A 17,673-nucleotide genomic window follows, 5' to 3' on the forward strand; every position below is an offset into this window, starting at 1 on the left:
GAATCTTTAAAATTGAATTATGTCTTTTCCCATGTTGGGTATATGTAAACATCTGACCTGCCCTGGTCTTTAGATCAGTTTAAAGTCTCCTCAAGGTTCCCTGTTTAATGGGTCCATGTGTTTGTAGGAAAACTGGGACACTAGGATACCCCTGAGGCAAATATTTCCACTTCAAGAACTGAAGTTTAATGATAAACCAAACCTTTAAAGCACAAACTAGTCTGAGCTTTTGCAGTTTAATGAGTAAAAGCAGGATCCTTTTCTATCAAAAGAAACTTTATGTGGAATCTGTGTGAGTGAATTGAATATAGTTTTAGCCTTTTAAGTTTTGTTTAAGTGTGAGCTGAGTGGAAATGTTGAAAGATTAGAGGCATCCATGTCTCTAGTTCATAGTATAAAGTTTGCAGCATGTGATGCCGTGAAATTTAGAGCTCTGAGCCAAACAAACGCAGGAATGATTAAGTTTAGACAGAATCAATGTGTTTGATAGTTTAAATTAAAGAACATCTCAGGTTTCTGTGTAATCTGCAGTTCTAGATTATACATTTATTATTTGGTGGTGGGGTTTCTATTTTTATATAGATTCGGTGTGATGAAGGCTAGTGGTGCTGTAGAGACTTTGAAATAAGACATTCCTATCAGATTATTTCTGTGCAATCTGAAGGTGAGTTTATTTTTTTAATGCACCATTTCAGGACAGAACTGATTGTTTCAATAAAAAATAAAGATGACCTTGAATGTTGTATTATACTGTATTCCTGCTCTGATCTTTTTTAAATTAACATATATCGGTTGTATTTAATGTCAGGGTGTTGCATCCATGACCGATACTAAAACACATAAAAGATTAAAAAAATAAAGCATTATTTTCAGCAGTACTTCAGTGTGTAATGAAGTCTTTTTCATGTGCATTAATGCAGAGGTTGCCATTTCATACTATTTCAAAATATGTCCCAAGATTTAATTTTCCAATTTTTTTTTTTTTTTTTTTACATATTTTCCTTTTAGCTTTGCTCATATTTACCACCAGAACCCAGCCTCCATATTTATTTCTCTAGATTTAAAGAAACAATTCCTCCCTCCCAGTATACTCACTGTTCTCATTTCCATTGGTCTGATCAGACGGTTTCCTGTTCTTTATTGGACATTCTGCAAATCTAGGTTAAGGAAGCAAAATAAAGTAGCACCTCAAACCATCCACATTCTTAGACAGCTTTCAGCGTTTTATCTAATATCTAACGCAGCTCACTGGGTCACTCTGACTGCATATTAAGGGCAGATATGAACCTTAAATGATAAAAGAACAAAAGAATCAGAAACATACAGTGTGCCTTTTTAAAGTTTTCTCTTTTCTAGAAAATGTACACACACATGTTCACATGTATTATACATCTGATAGTCATAAAATAAACACTTACTACTAAATAATAGTTTCCAAGGGCCCTACATGGTAATAATACATGCAACAATCACAGATAACTGTGCTGAATGTAATTATGTAGACAACCAGGAGGGGGTTTCACGTACAAATGATGCTCAGAGAAATTAACCTATTTCTGTAGCAGTTAGCTCAAATGGTTCAATGCCTCATGGAGCCTCATCTCACCATCACTGCTGACATCTAAACTTCTAATGAGGTCCTCGAGGTCTGGTCTCTGCTTTCACACACCTGAATGAAATAGCTAAATTACCTCCATATCAGTTTTTAATCCTGCTAAAAACTGCATTATTTAACTCTGGTGTGTTGAAACTGAGACGTCTAAGAGTTGCAGGACTCCTGATGTAGAGAACCGTGATGCTCAACTTTAACTCAGGGTTGGTACAGGTGCTGGAAATTCTCAAATATTCTTAAAGTTTTAAGGAGAGCACTTAAGTTTCAATACACAATTATTTCATTGTATGATACTGTTATCTCTGGATTTAGATTTTTAAATATGTTGTTTTTAGCCCTTAAATGTGCATTTCCATGTATAATTATCTTTAATTCCGAGATTCAAAAACAAACTTTGCTCAAATAGACTTTTTAAAGACCAATGCAAATGTATCTGATTTTTTTTTTTAATCAAAACATTTGATTTATTAAAAGTCTCAAAACATCAAAATTCTTATTTGAATCAGGATGTTAAATTAACCATTTTAACCTTTTTTGTACAAACTTAATGTGTTTTAAACACAAGTTTGTGGTAAAAGCTTTGAAATAAAACCTTTATTTCACACTAAGCCAAAAATTACTGTGTTTTAATATAGGAAACATTTTACAGCATTTTTATCCGTTTGCGTTTACATTATATATGTATATACTGTTAACAATAACTATGAAAACTACATATGTATTCATTGGACAACAAGTTGCATAGTTTTTTACCAATCACCACATCTGTTTTTTTCTGCGGTTAGTCTTAAAACTAGAGTTTAATTTTCTCCCTCACACTACTTTCCTTTGTTCATGGTGTTAAGTTACCATCTGCTGGTGGCCCGGATCCCTCATGAATTCTTTAAAACACACTGTATCCGATGTCACTGTGGGGACAGCTGGACCTGTTTTATCACCCGTCGTTTCTACTTGTCCCACATCACTGCCTGCCTGTTGGTTAACCACAGTCCTGATCTCACCATGAAGAACCCTAAACAGACACAAACAGGTGTCAGCCCACTCGAGAGGTGGAATAAAACCGTAAGCGTTTGGACAGAAACGTTCCTCACCTGTGCTGATTGCTGAAGCCACTGTTAGAGCAACAGAGAGGTAGTACAGCTCTGTGGTAGTGTTGGCCTGTCAGTATGAACACAGTTCTTTTTAATACCGAGTTTAGACTTTTTCCTTCTATTGTTTTTTGTCTTACACAAGCAGCTGCTGTGAGAGTCAGGACGGTCGTGCACAGTCCATGCCCGCATGAAAAAAGTCCAAACACATGATAGGCAGCCCACAAGCCCTGAGGAACTGGATCTAGTAAAGTGAATACCACTGAAAGACCTAAGGACAGAGAAAAAGGATTAACTTATTGATATTTTAACTATACATGCGTGATGGGACTCACCTGAAGCAATGATGGACAGGGCTACAGAGGCTGACAGGTTGTTCAGAAGAGGCTGCCTGCAGTATCTTGATGATTTTGGCCTTTAATCACACCAATAAAAAAATAAAACACTTAATGAAGTGTGACTTTATGCAATGGTTTTCTATTCAGGTTACCTCCCCATGATGTAGATTTGAGGGGTCAGAACCACCACCACGAACACTGCATTCACTATTTGACTGTAAATAAGAATTACACATCAGCAGTCACGCATGATCGGTTAAATTATCTCGCTTTAAGAAAAGTACTTACAATTTCAGCCTCTTATTTAGTGGCATCCATCGGCTGCTTTTGTAGGCCATGAAGATCAGCATGTAGAGAAACATCAATGCTGCACATTCAGACCAGCATGTGTAGAAACACTGCCCTGCTGGATACCTGCGCTCTGAGGCATTAGGTTAGCTATCACTAGTGTTACATCACAGTCAATAGCAACTGACTCAATTTTTATTAACTAGTTTTACTATGATTTATGCTAATTGTCTATATAATTAGACATAATGATGATGTGAAAAGGTAAACAACATAAGAGTCCGAATTATTTTTGTTTCAACAATAGTGAAGGATTTCCAGGCCTGTTTAAAACTCAGCTTTATTTATCTCGAAAATGTGACTAGGCCACTCTAAAGCCCTCCTTTTTTTCAGCTGTTTAGATCATTAGAGTTCCAAACACAGGATGGTTTTATCTTAAAGGTCAGAAATAGACATTCGTATTTGCATCAATAGTCAATTACAACCAAGTCATCTAGGTCTCTAAGCCTCAGAAGACAACATCATTGGCTTACTTTTATTTACAAGGCCATCCTGGGTAAACTCCCTCCATACCTGTGTCACCTCATGTCTGTAGCTAACAGTGGTTACAACTCACGCTCTTCAAGTCGTGTTCTTGACACTATTCCCAGGATCAACACAGATCTTGGCAAAACATAATTTTTCTATGGAGCACCATGGTCGTGGCACAATATTCAAAACTCCACAGCACACAGCATTTTAAATCACTATTGAAAACCGCTTGCACAGAGAATTGTAACTGTTATTCTAGAGTCTAGTTTATGATTGATTTTATTATGTTGTCCTGTGTTTTTATATGTCTTACTGTACTGCTGCCTCTTGGCCAGGTCTCCCTCGAAAAAGAGATTTTATCTCAAGGGATTTCCTGGTAAAATAAACGTTAAATAAAAAAAATAAATAAAAAATTAGCAAATCAGCTCCATACCATCACACTACCACCACAGTGTATGGCTATAGGTTTGATGTAATCTGAAATGCTGTTTCAGCTTAACAGAGGGGGAAACCTTTCAAAAAGTTCCACTTTAATCTCTTAACAAAACATACTTTTTAAGTTTTGTTGAACATCAGGATGTTTTTTTGGGGAAAAATGAGACTCTGTTTTATTTTTTATTTTTTTGGTCAGCAGTGTTTTCTATTCTTCCATGGATTGCCAGAATCACTCTATTTACTGACCTGAATTAAAGGTATAGTGTGGGATTTTTGCAATTTTTTTAAAAGACATGCCCTTTCCACTTTTACAAAAATGCACATGCACAACTCTGTACCCGCTCCCGAGAGGGAACATCTATGAAACAGGTGCAAGAGCATGCATGAGCCCATTTCTCCTCGGCACGCTCCATTCAGAAGTTGCTCTTTACATTGTTTTTCGAAGCTTACTTTCCAAAAGATTTGCAATTTTTCCACTATGTCAGACTCACCACCAGTAATGGAAAATGGGGATGCGCACGTAGGACAGCCTTATGTAAACATATCACCAGAATGATTGACAGTTAGGAGGACCACTTGCTTTGATGATCCCCCTGAAAAAAGAACATCCTCCACTATATTAAGCAAGTGAGGCATACAGTGTTGGTTGAGAATTTATTATTGTGGCCATCAAAAAAAAGAGCTGTCTGTACATTCTTGGAGTAATTCTGATAGGTTGCCCACTCATGGCGAGGTTCTCTACCATTCCATGCAGTCTCCATTTAGAGAAATCTCATTGGTTCCCCAAATTCATAGACAGTGTGTGGTGATATCTCACAGACTGTTAGATGTTAATAGCTTCTCTGTTCTGGGAGTTATTTTGCTATTTACATGATGCCTTTTAGCCTATGTCTTCATGTCACATAGGTTCTATTTAAGGGATTTCTTGATTGAAGCCCAAAACTTTTTCCTTAAAACCAAACTTAATCTGTAGGTAGTTAAATACTTTTTACCAGACTGATCATTAATATTATTACTATTATTGTCACACCTCTAATATTAGTGTGTCCTCCAATGTTGTTTTGAATTGGTATATATTACAATGTAAAGCTGCTGTCTTTTTTTAAGAACAATTACATGATCTTTGTACTATTAATATTAATTTTATAGTTTTTAATCATCTATGTTATGTGCAGCAGTACATATCCTGCTCATATGAATGTATTCATTTATTTAACCATTCATGGGTGCTCAGTGGAACGGTTGACTCTATTATAACTTTGCAGCTTAAAGTGTTATAGTGGAAGATGTTTTTTTTCTGGGTGGATCATGAAAGTTAGTGGTCCTCCTAATTGTCAATCATTCTGGTGATATGTTTACATAAGGCCTTCCTACGTGCTCGTTCCCATTTTAAGTGAGTCTGAGGTGGTGGAAAATTGCTAATCTGGAAAGTAAGCTTGTATGAGCGATGCAAACAGCAACTTTTAATTTACGAGGAGAAATGGACTTTTGCAAGCTCTCGCATACATCTAATAGAAATTCCCTCTTGGGAGCAGGTACAGGGTTGTGCATTTTTTAAAGTAGAGAGTACAGGTATTTTTTTAAATTTGCGAAAATTTGACACTATACCTTTAAGGTCTTTCCTTGTGCAAGCCAATACTCTCATCAGATACCATTGCTTCCTCTTCTAGTCCAGAACTAAACGGTGTCATGATTATTTATCCTGTGTCTCGGTGTTCTTCTGTGATGGAATGGTAACCGGGTTACAACCCCCTCCCAGCAAAATTGCATTAATAAACAGGTATAAAAATGGATGAATGAATCACTCACACTAACGTGGAAACCTAAATTGGAATGAAAATTGCTGTTTTAAGTATTATTTTACATCTAGGCTTAAAAATAAAGTCTAAACAAAGAGGGAACAGCGAGACAAAGGCTCTAACATGTCCCTGAGCAGGTCAGGTGTTAAAGTAAGAAACACTTTTTGTTTTGGGAATCCAGACTCTTTGCCTTCCTCAAGGCTGGGAACCAGACTGCTGAAGGTTTCTCCAAAGTAAGAAAGTTTCTCTACATAAAGTCAATTTGCTTTTATTTTAATATATATATATATATATATATATATATATATATATATATATATATATATATATATATATATATATATATATATATATAAATAAAAAAATATATATATATGTGCGTATAAGTCTGCAGACTGAAAAGTGTATAAGTCCTGATCCTTGGATGTGCTGCCCAGCACATTCTCCACTTCATGCACCTGTTATGAATTAATGTTTAATCACCAAGCTTGTGCAGAAGTAGATGATGTCTCACCATGCAGTATAGTTTCCTCATATTATGCAAAAACTAACCTAACCGTTTGCTTCTCTTCCTGTATTTGTCCCAAATAACAGACCAGTGTTGCATCACCTTGGAACAGTATAAAACACCCAGAATCTCGGGCTGTTACGTTTTTTAGCAAGCCAAACCCCAAAAATGCCTGCAGACTACAATGGGACATGGGACATGGTCAGCAGTGACAATTTAGATGGTTACATGGTCGCACTTGGTAAGTTCTTAGTTTTCTACTTGTTTGGTGGTAAAATGAGACATAAAATTTAAGTGTGTTCATTTGTTAAGTAATTAAAAACCAGCCTATGAAAATGTTTTGTCATTATCTCCTTTCTATCTCTTCTTTCTTTCATCTTTTCTTTTTTCTTTTCCTTCTGTTTTTCTGCTCTATTTACATTGCAGTGTCCATATAAACTGTAAAACTCCCTGCATAATTATAATAAAGCAATTTATATGCATGAAATAAGTGGAGCTATATGGCAATTGCCCTACTGCTACACTTGTGAAAGTAAAATCTGTTGGGTTCTTTTTGGCATCAAGAAATTATTCTTATTGCCACATTGCCAGACAGGACACTGTTAAAAAAAAAAAGCCTATAGTTGGGTTATTCCATTAATTCAAACTTGGCTTTTTTATGCAGACATAAACTTTGCTACACGCAAAATTGCCTGTATGCTGAAGCCGCAGAAGGTGATCAAACAAGATGGAGATTCCTTCACCTTCCAGACCATTTCCACTGTTAACTTATGAATGTTCCTTCAAAATTGGAGAGGAATTTGAAGAGACGACGAAGGGAATGGACAACCGCAAGTGCCAGGTAACTGTGCATGTATCTAAAACCACATGGTCAAACTGTACTGTGGATTAAACTGTTTTGAGCAATTTTTTTTTCTTTCCCACACATATCTACCAGTCTGTGGTTGACTGGGACGGCGATAAGCTGGTGTGCGTTCAGAAAGGAGAAAAAAGAAACAGGGGCTGGACTCACTGGATTGAGGGAGATGAGCTACATCTGGTATCTGTCCTTTTTTAAGAGCATTTAGGAAAAAACAGACTAACGTTGAATGTAGATTTTAACTATTTACTTAACTTTGGACTAAATTGTTTTATTTATATACATGTATGCTCACAATTGTTAAAACAAAATAATTGTTTTCCAGGAGCTGACCTGTGAAGGTGAAGTCTGCAAGCAAGTCTTTAAAAGGAGGACATTAAAATAGCCTTAAAGACAATGTGATACTTAATGCTGTTTTCATAATGAAATGAAATGCATGCATAATAAAAAAAAGCTGATCAGTAATCTTGTTTTATTTATACACTAAATGCATTAATTTTCATTTAACTAATACTCCTAAATATTTTATACTGTGTATATGTGTGTGTGTGTGTGTGTGTGTGTATATATATATATTCCCTTGCTGGATCAGAATGCATAAATGATACTGCTAAATTCCTCTGCAGTAACATTTTATAATAAAACCTAGAAATGAAAGCGAGACAACGGGACTAAATCTAATTTTTACGGTCTTATTAAACAGTTTTATGTCCTTCAGCAACCAAAGTATGATAAGTGTATTAAAAAACGTTACGCTAATTTTTTAATTTTCATAAAACACGTGAAATCTCTTTAGTAATCTAGGCCTTTATGATGTTGCTCAGTTGGAGCGGCACTTGGGGGGGGGGGGGGGGGGGGGGAGTTGTAAATAAGAACCAGTAGGGGGCGCTGTTAATTTTCCAGCTCAGAAAGCGCCGTCGTTGGCTGAAAGCCGCGAGTTTTTGTTTTGTGAGCTAAAACTGGGAAGTTCTTCCCTTTAGCAACTAGCTTGCATCATGTTACCAAATCCAAGGTGCATTTCTACATGACGTATATCTGATTTAATACGCGTATTCCTTCAATTTATATCACAGCAGCTCAGAAAATGTCAGAGAAAGAAGACACTCACCAGGTAAGAGTAGTTTTAATGTCGCTGTTAGCATACTGTGCACCAAGCCAGATGCTACTGGCCTTCCTTCTGCAAAGCCATGACAAAGGCTGTAAACTTTGCGTTTCTATACAGAGGCTGAAGGCAGCGGTTCATTACACGGTAGGTCGTTTATGTCAGAGGGTCGCAGAGGAGCACCGGAGGGAGTTCAGCCGGCAGGCCGTGGCAGCCATAGCAGAGACCACATTCAGAGAGTGCGGTGAGTTTCTGCATGGAGTCGATTCAGGATCTTCTGTTTATTACTGGAAAATAATCACTTTAGACTCAATATTTACACGCATAAAGACTTAGCCTCCTGTGTTGACAAAGTAATTGGATGTGCTGCTATGGTTCATTAAAAGAAATACACCAGAATCAATGTTAAATCCGGATTCTGCACTCAGTTTACTTTATAATTCAGTCAGCTAACGTATAGAACCTCTTACAAAATTAGTTGAATTATATTTAAATAACTTTGTCTGTTAAAGCCTTTTTAGAAAAGTTGTAACCTTTAAAAGTGCTAGCATTGAAACTCCGTTTTTAACTTTGTTTTAAGCCCGTTAAAGGGTTCATACAGCATAAGGCAAGTTAAATTCAAGACTTTTTAATCCCACTTAAAAAAATTATTAAAGACAAACTTTACAATAAACACAGAAAACCTGGTAGTGAAAAAAGTACCCCAAATGTGTATTTTACCGTAAATTACTTTCTGGACCAGTAGATATGTTTCAAATGTTTTAAATATAGTAAGAAAGCTAAAAACACACAAATAGATCTATTTTTAACAACTACTGAACTGAATTCACATGGTTCGGTAAATGACTGCTGAATGTTATGTAAAATGGGTTATAAAAAAAAACAAACCTACACATTAGAACTCAATATACAGTCATAAGTTTACATTACTGTTTTTCATCACTGCTGCTTATCTTATCAAGGCTGCACTTTAAAAAATGATATAGTCTAGAGAGCTGTTCTTAATAAAAAAATGTATACACTCATGTATATAAAATGAAAAAATAAAATCTAAGTCTTATTTAAGCCTTTATGGACTTCTAGAATGGATCCATCTAGTGATTACCTTTTGATGCAAATTTTACAACTGTATACAATTGTTTAATTTTAATCAACTAAATGCTTATTCTGAAAAAGCTGTAGGGACATTCCTCTGTAACCCAATAAATATAATTTAATAAAAGATTAAATACTTTGACTTTCTTTTTCAGATATATTTGCCAAAGATCTAGAAGCTTTTGCAAGGTAAGACTTCCAAGTTGAACCAAATTATAACTGTTGGTTGGTTAAATACTACACAAGAACTTCGTAGCTCAACTTATTGTGTCTTTTAGACATGCTAAAAGAACTACGGTGTCTGCAGAGGATGTGAAGCTTCTAGCTCGTCGCAGTACTGCTCTGGTTAGTTGTAAAATCAAATGACAATTTCATGTCATTCAGTATACCAATGTTGTACATGTAATGCATAGATATTCTACAGTACACATTATAGATTTGTTTCATGTCTCTTTATTTCAGTCCAGACACATACAAAATAAAAGTGAAGAATTGGCCCAGGAGCAGAAAGATACCAGAAAGAAGAATACAGGGAAGAGGAAGAGCAGAGACACAGAGGAGGAAAGTAAAGAATGAGGACACTGGGAAGCCTGCAGCACCTGACATATGCCCAACATGGATAGAAAAACAAGACTGACCAAAAAAGGCTGCTTCAATGTCAATTTGATGTTTTGTCCTGATCGATTCATACAACTGTTTATTTTTGTGCGTGTTTATAATGAAACAAACCCTCAAATGAGCAAAGATGCATTTATTTTACGGACATGTTCTATAACTTTTATATACATAAAGTTCTTATGCCAGTTTGGGGTGGCAGATTTTTATAAAAAGTTTGACCCACAGTAAAAATGTAACCCCCCCGCAGATGCTGCCTTACCTATTGGAGTCAAATAACCTAATTTATGCAGAAAAATGGGTTAATAATAAAGCAGATAAATGAGTACAAATTGATGCACGGCTACTGTTTACACCTGTGAAGGCTGGAACCAGCAGCCAAAATGGCAAAAAGAAAGCCAATGTCTACACTTTGAATAAACTTTGGTTTAGGATTTCAAGTGACTCGATGTGTAATATTTATAAAGCAAAAAAGCAGAGATAAACCAAGAAATAATCAGCTCAAGTTAACCCTGGTGGATGTCAAACCATACCTTATCACCATTCTAATAAAAACACCTCACATGTTGAGGAAGACATTACATCATAAGACAGTTTGCTGAATATATTAGCAGGCGGCTTAAAGAGACAGAAGGAAGGAAAATTGCTGAAGACAATACAGCAAGGAGTTTGGTTCTGTCACAAAACAGATTTGGAAATACTATCAAGGCTTCAAAGATATTAAAGAAACAAGAATACAGATGGAGGGTTTACTGCTAAAACACTTCATATCAGTATGGTCTTTTACATGTTTACGACTCATCTCTGACTTGAGTTTGAAAGGTAAACTGTTACTGATGGAACCATAAGTACTTATCTAACAGGAAAGCTGCCTAAGGTTTATAGCTCCAATAAATAAACCATTTAATCCACAAGTTTCCATCTCTAGTCCTTAGTTTTAAGGTGTTCCTGCATTAACACACCTAAATGAGACAATTTGTGGATTAGCAGGCATGTGGATTTGCATTGTTTAAACCGGGAAAACATCCAAAAGCTGCATGGCACTTTGACTCCTGACTCAATACATCAGAACTTACACATGTTTTAAAGGATCTTACAGGGTGAAAAAAAAACAAAAAAACTACATGGTGTAACCTGGAATTCTAAGGTTTGCATACGGTACTGAGCTACAAATTTCCCTTCGACGCAAATGAGTGATCAACTAGTTTTTACCTGGATGTACCTTAAAGGTAGATGGTTATAAAAAGGAATTCAATCTAATGAAAGCAGCAAAAAGACAGGTACTACCCCATGTCATGTCTGAGAAGGCCACACACTGAAAGTGTTGGAACTTCCATCTTCATCCTTCAGGTCAGGGTTCAAACGGAGACCTCGACCAGCAGAGCCCAAGGTCCCTAGATATGTGAATCGAATTAGATGTTTTCGATTTGACAAACCAACTCAAGCAGCATAAGCTAAGTAACTATTCAAATGAACTTTATTAGAGAACTCTTCATTTGACATGTTTTTTTTTTCTTTTAAAACACCTCACAAACAACAAAGAGCTACTGGGCATCCTTGGACACACACGTCTCCACGTTCTCACATCCTCACTCGCGGCCCCCCGGAGTCTTCAGCAGGTGTCATCCACATCAAGAACACACTTACAGATCAGTTCGATTAACATGAAAGCACACACCATACAGCATTCAAATCAGGTAATACAAGCAATACAAATATTCATCACAACATTCCACTACAGGTTTTATATTTCTGCACTTAGACATACTCAGAAGGAAGGAAAAAACTTGCAAAGGTACAAAAAAAAGGGACAAATCTTGACGTAATAATTAAAGAATGTCCATGTTAGGGGAGGCGCTTGTCGCATCCGCAGCTTCCACTCACACACTCAGAAAGCAGTCAGATTTGGGCTCTACCACTGCACAACCAGTCCTTTCCACGCGCCTCTCTCCGTTCGCTCACTCATTGCTTCACTCCTCGTCACAAGCCATCCTCAATCGCACTCATCAGTTCTTAAAATGTCAGTTGCGCAGTTCTCTCCATTTAAAAAAAAAAGTGGATAAAAGTGAAAACACCCACCGTCTCTCAGACCATGCGGAGTGAGGCCGTTCTTTGATGGTATAGCATTTACAGGTGGGAAGAGGGAGATATACGGGTATCACCCCAAGAATGCTGTCAAAGAGGAGCTTCCTCGCAGGGAAATGGATGAGAAGTATACTGCAGAAGAGATTTCAGTGAAGGCTTTTCCACAGAACTTGACTGCAAATAAAGTTGTACTCATAAAAAAATAAAAAATAGACATTTAGTTTTCAACCAGATTCTTTCCAATGCAAGATTGCCTTTCAAGCTGATGGTGACAAAAGCCGGATAATGGTGAACCACAGACATTCATGCATTTTTTAAATGGGGCGTCACATTTCACAATACATGCATTAGAGAATCCAGTTGAAATGGATACAAACATACGGGACAGCAAAAATAGCACTTTAGTCAGAGATCCTGGTAAACAATTCACTGCAACAATCCCTAAATTATATCTTTAGCAGTTTTTTTTTTGTTTGTTTTTGTTATAATGTACAAAACATCTTCCACAAAAGTTTTTAGATGTCATAAACGCATCAACACCAGAAGCAAACTTTTTAAAACACTCATCTCTCTGGATACTTACCATAGAAACACTAAACCTACATACCCCACCCAGAGGACTTTGACTCCATGCTGGATCCAAACCCTGAGCTAAAGCCGCTACCACTGGTTGCAGAGTTTGACCCTGAACCCCAGCCCAGACTGGCCGAGCTGGTGCCATAGTTGCTGTTGCCTGCACTGAAAGACTGACCCTGTTCCCTGTTTGAACTTGTCCCGCTGGAGCTGCTACCTGAGGTGGACGTCTGCTGCTGGCTGGCCAGCATACCCATCATACCCCAACTACTTTGCAGAGCAGCCTGAGCAGCGGCCATCATGGCAGGGTTCAGGCTAAAGGAACCAAAATTAGCCAGACTACTGTTGGCGCTGCTCCCCAACCCACTACGGTTGCTACCGAACGCCTGGGCCCCGAAACCATTCCCAAAGCGGGCTGTGCGATCAAACTGCCTGTTGCCATGCTTGGGCTCAGCGTTTGAGATGTGCACGCTGACACCTTTGATGATGAGATCCTCTCCACAAAGAGACTGGGCAACCTGTGGGGGACAAACAACACAAACAAAATTTTAGCACCATACATTTGTCTTTTCCTTTTTCATCATACTTTAGGTCATTAAACTGTTCTAAACGATAATCATAGATAACTAAAATAAATACTAATTACTGAATTTAAGGGAATATAAGAGTTAACCACACAAACATGAACCTATTAATGGTGCCCTCGAGAGAGGAATTGTTCTCATGAACAGTTATTCATGATTCCTGTCATTGATTGAAAGATCTTAAAGCCATTCTTGGGAAAAATCTCCACTCTTCTATTGCTTCTCCATTTGTGGATAATGGCTTTAGCCGTGGTTTGCTCGAGCAAAGTTTTTTGAAATGGCTTTGTAATCCTTTGTAGATGGAGGGATGTTTATGATGTTGTTATCTATTTGGTTTCTTTAGATGACAGCATATTAGTCGATGTTTAAGACTGTGTAGTCTATTTTAGCCATCTATGCAAGTGATTCTACACCTTTGGTAGTAATCAAGCCTTAACAAGGGTATTGAAACTGAATTCTATATATAATCACATAAATTACACCCTACAAAATATTTTTAAAAGGTGTTTTTTTAATCTAGTTACCATTATCTGACATTAAAACCTTTATTGAGGGCACGAGTTGACGTTAAGGATTTTTACCACTTGCCGGACTTTCACATTTAATTTGCCCAGGAACAAGTTTTACTTGCCCAGTAAAATGTTTGATAAATATAGTTCCTAATATTCATTTTTGTATATATATATATATATATATATATATATATATATATATATATATATATATATCAATGAAACATGTTTGTTTTTTAAATGTCTTTTGTAATTCAGTATTTTTTAAGTTTACAGGTTCCTGGTGTGTATATGCATGCGTCAGGTAATGAACTCAAGCCTACATTACCGTGTTGCTTGTATGCTTTTTAATCCTTCCTGCACATTCTTTTCAAATTAAACTTTACTTTAAACTGTTGTGTGCTTGGAAAAATATATATTTTTTTATCTTAGGGTTAAAAACTTAAGATAAATCACAAGACAGAAGTCAATGTCACAAATGAATAACTTATTTTAGAGTCACAGTATGTTTATACAAGATAATACTATTAATATAATGTAACGTTTCTAAAGAATCATTATACATAGTTACTTTATACAGGGTTTCCACAGTCTTACATAATTTCAGAATTCCCTGACTTAACTGACTCAGGATTAGTTTTCCCTGACAAAATAAATGCAGCTGTTTGTCATTTTGGTAACTACATCAAAATTACTGCTAGATGGACAAAACTCACGCCATCTGGCGGAAAATCCCCGGGCAATTTCAAATCACGCAAGAATGTGTACAAAACAACAAAAATGGCACCGGCAACGCTTCTGTGTCGTTTTCATCGAATGTCAGTGATTTTAAAGTAATATTGAGTGATAAATTTTTTTTGCAATCATTGCACTTGCCCGGCAGGCAAATGCAATGAAATTTGTACTCTCCCAACAATAAAAACTACTTGCCACGGGAGATTGGGCAATGGTTAACATTGAGCCCTGGAGGGTCTTAAACAGTGTGATTAAGAAACAACACTAAAATTTATAAGGAACACCAGGACAGTAGATTGTGTTTAATACAATACCTGATCATCTGCGAATGTAACGAAGGCAAAAGCACGGAATGGCTTGGGGATGAAAACATCTGTGACTTCTCCGTACTGCATGAAAAATTGACGGAGGTCATCTGTGGTCATGTCCTCTGTGCAACGACCGACAAACACTTTACGACTCCTAAGCGGCTCATCGGGACCTTGCTGTAAACAACATGAGGGGAAGGTAGTTATTATAGCGTGTTAATTCATTTTTTTTGCCCATTATAAGCAGCTATGTGGATGGACATTACCATATTCACCTTCGAGTTAGGAAGCTTGCAGTCACACCATCTCCCATCGATCATGTGGCGCTGGGAGATCACCTTTTCCTGAGCCTCGTACTCTGTGAACCTCACGAAGCCAAATCCTTTAGAGTTACCAGTCTTAGCGTCTCGTTTTACCTGAAAGAGCCGCAAAAAACGTAAATATCTATGGAACTACGCCTTAAGAAAAGGATTAATAAGCAAGTGTGTTATGAGAGGTACCTGAACCATTATGACTTCCCCAAATGTGCTGAAGTAGTCTTTTAGATCCTGTTCAGTTGTTTTCCAAGGGAGACCAAGAACAATCAAGTCAGAGGTCTTCATGTCTCCCCTCTTCATCTTCACAGCAGAGGAGGCATCAATTTCATCCATTTTCCTTTTATTGTCTAAAATGAAAACAAATAAAAAATGTCTATTTTATTTTACATCACCCACAGAAAGCCAAGCTGTTCAGGATGACAAGTAAAGTAATGTTATATGAAATGGATAACACCTACGGAGTAATACATATTCAAAGCAAAGTATATATTTTTTGCTGACCTCCTAGCCTGAAGACATTTGATGTCATTATTTATTTTATATGAATGTACACACATAAAAACTTGCAATAATCAAAAGACCCTTACAACAAATTTAAAGACCATAAAATATGCTTGAAATTAGCCACCTGAGTCAAAGATATTCATGGATATTTCCTAGTAAGTTAACAAGATCTACTAGACTAAAATTTTTGTACTAAGTTACAGGTCTTTGTTATAGTCAGCGTTTATAAGAATGAACACAGATTTAATCTATTTTGGATAATTACTTTGATCTAAGGCGATTTATAGGTAAAAGCCCATTTCTAATGTATCTTTAATTCAAACGAAGGAACAAAAAAGAATGATCAAATTATATAATGGACAAAAATTATTCTGTGAAGAAGAAAAAAACAAATGACACATTAGTATGTTCATTAATAAAAGTGTTTTTTATATCAATAAACGTCCACTGCGGGGTACCAGCCCATGAATTATAAATAAAGTAGTCCTCCACATACAGACCGTGTGTATGTTTACCTTTTGGATAGTTCACCACGTAAACAACGTTCCCCCATCCGGTTTCTGGCGCGTGAAGGACTCCCTCCACGAGACGCACACCTCGCATACACTGAGACACGGGGCTCCTGAAGCGCAGGCCGCACGCCCCTGGAAACTGAGCAGCTACCGTGGACAATAGAACCGTCCCATCGTCCTCGGCGGGGATCTCCATGGGCTCCTCGTTTTCCTCCTCTGCCACCCGAATGTAGCCTTCGGCCATTTTCGCTCTCTACACCGAATGACAAATGTTTCCTAAATGAAAACTGAACCGCGGTTAGCTCGTTGCTAGTCCGGCTAACCTTAGCTGATGCTAACAGAGCTGAATCAGTTTTCCCTCTCTGAGGGGAAAAAAAATATTCTCCACAAAAAACGAAAGGAAAAAAACGTTTTTTTTTTCAGGATAGATTTAAAGTGTTGCTCTTTTAATAATTCAAATATATTATACTAACGGAGGAACATCGCTTTTAGTCCTTTGTTCGATGCAAGACGGGACGTTGTTGTGCGTCAACACCGGATGACAACAGCTCCAAAGCACTTCTCCAGAGAACAAACTTCATAAAACGATTCTCTCTTATAACCTGTTTACGTAAGTTAACGACGTTTTACAAGTTTGACAAGAGGTCGCGTCGACACACACGTAAAGTAAAACACTGGTTAAAGATTTTTTTTCCACGAGAAGACAGACGACGCTACGTAAGGCCTTCCAAAATGGCTCGAGTTAAGCGAAGCAGGAAATTCGTCATCATTGGACTGAACCATTCTCAGAAGGGGTCATTTTCTCCAACTCGCGTGTTTTTAAAGCAGAATGGAATAATCTACCATCAATTTAACATTGAATAAAACATAAAAAGTTACAGGAATACGTAGTGATTATGGAATAATTATCAATAAGATGAATTACACCGCGGATATTCAGTCTGATTGGTTCTTTTCCCCCCTTCGACATGAGTCGCCGTAGACAGAGTTTCCTGTATCCACAAAGACAACTTCCGGCAACTTGCTGAGCTGGTTGGACAGCAAAGGGAAGATGGCGGTGATCAGCACAAAGGAAAACAGAAATAAAACCTGTCATAAAGAAGTTAACAAATTGGTTTAGATTAAGGAACAGGTATATAATCAAAACCATCCTTTTAAGAAAATACTTTAACATAACTATATATATATATATATATTTTTTTTTTTTTATTAATTGCCTGGGGAGCAGTGTGGGGTTAAGGGTCTTGCTCAGGGACCCAGAGAGGTAGTTTAT

The 17,673-nt window shown here is 37.1% G+C and overlaps 4 protein-coding genes across 6 annotated transcripts; 2 read left to right on the top strand and 2 right to left on the bottom strand.

Annotated features, from left to right (window-relative positions):
- Positions 1–2,134: 2,134 nt before the first annotated feature.
- On the bottom strand, positions 2,135–3,400 carry LOC119775084. Its single transcript, XM_038272961.1, has 6 exons — positions 3,327–3,400; positions 3,191–3,253; positions 3,036–3,115; positions 2,841–2,971; positions 2,704–2,770; positions 2,135–2,624 (listed from the first exon to the last, which is right to left on the bottom strand). The coding sequence occupies exons 1-6, from the start codon at positions 3,398–3,400 to the stop codon at positions 2,560–2,562; spliced, it is 480 nt and encodes a 159-aa protein (XP_038128889.1). The 3' UTR covers positions 2,135–2,559.
- Positions 3,401–6,603: 3,203 nt separating this feature from the next.
- rbp7b (retinol binding protein 7b, cellular) lies at positions 6,604–7,923 on the top strand. Its single transcript, XM_038273004.1, is given in 5 exon segments — positions 6,604–6,840; positions 7,264–7,363; positions 7,365–7,440; positions 7,537–7,638; positions 7,784–7,923. Coding segments are annotated over 5 exon segments (411 nt in total). The 5' UTR covers positions 6,604–6,767; the 3' UTR covers positions 7,844–7,923.
- Positions 7,924–8,376: 453 nt separating this feature from the next.
- On the top strand, positions 8,377–10,602 carry cenps (centromere protein S). The gene is made up of 5 exons (XM_038272947.1): positions 8,377–8,569; positions 8,681–8,804; positions 9,811–9,844; positions 9,934–10,000; positions 10,118–10,602. The coding sequence occupies exons 1-5, from the start codon at positions 8,543–8,545 to the stop codon at positions 10,229–10,231; spliced, it is 366 nt and encodes a 121-aa protein (XP_038128875.1). The 5' UTR covers positions 8,377–8,542; the 3' UTR covers positions 10,232–10,602.
- tardbpb (TAR DNA binding protein b) lies at positions 10,093–17,154 on the bottom strand. Of its 3 annotated transcripts, XR_005279606.1 has the most exons (6): positions 16,404–17,154; positions 15,568–15,731; positions 15,334–15,483; positions 15,074–15,244; positions 12,350–13,446; positions 10,093–11,664 (listed from the first exon to the last, which is right to left on the bottom strand). XR_005279606.1 is itself a non-coding variant. In XM_038272944.1 (5 exons), the coding sequence occupies exons 1-5, from the start codon at positions 16,642–16,644 to the stop codon at positions 12,955–12,957; spliced, it is 1,218 nt and encodes a 405-aa protein (XP_038128872.1). In that variant the 5' UTR covers positions 16,645–17,154; the 3' UTR covers positions 11,730–12,954. The 3 variants fall into 3 exon arrangements, 2 of the variants coding, with proteins under 2 accessions (XP_038128872.1, XP_038128873.1); XM_038272944.1 differs by lacking the exon at positions 10,093–11,664 and having other exon boundaries at positions 11,730–13,446; XM_038272945.1 differs by lacking the exon at positions 10,093–11,664 and having other exon boundaries at positions 11,730–13,446; positions 15,343–15,483; positions 16,404–17,153.
- Positions 17,155–17,673: the final 519 nt, after the last annotated feature.

This window comes from Cyprinodon tularosa, unplaced genomic scaffold (genome assembly GCF_016077235.1).
Source record: "Cyprinodon tularosa strain WSP-4 unplaced genomic scaffold, ASM1607723v1 ctg85, whole genome shotgun sequence".
Lineage (NCBI taxonomy): Eukaryota > Metazoa > Chordata > Actinopteri > Cyprinodontiformes > Cyprinodontidae > Cyprinodon > Cyprinodon tularosa.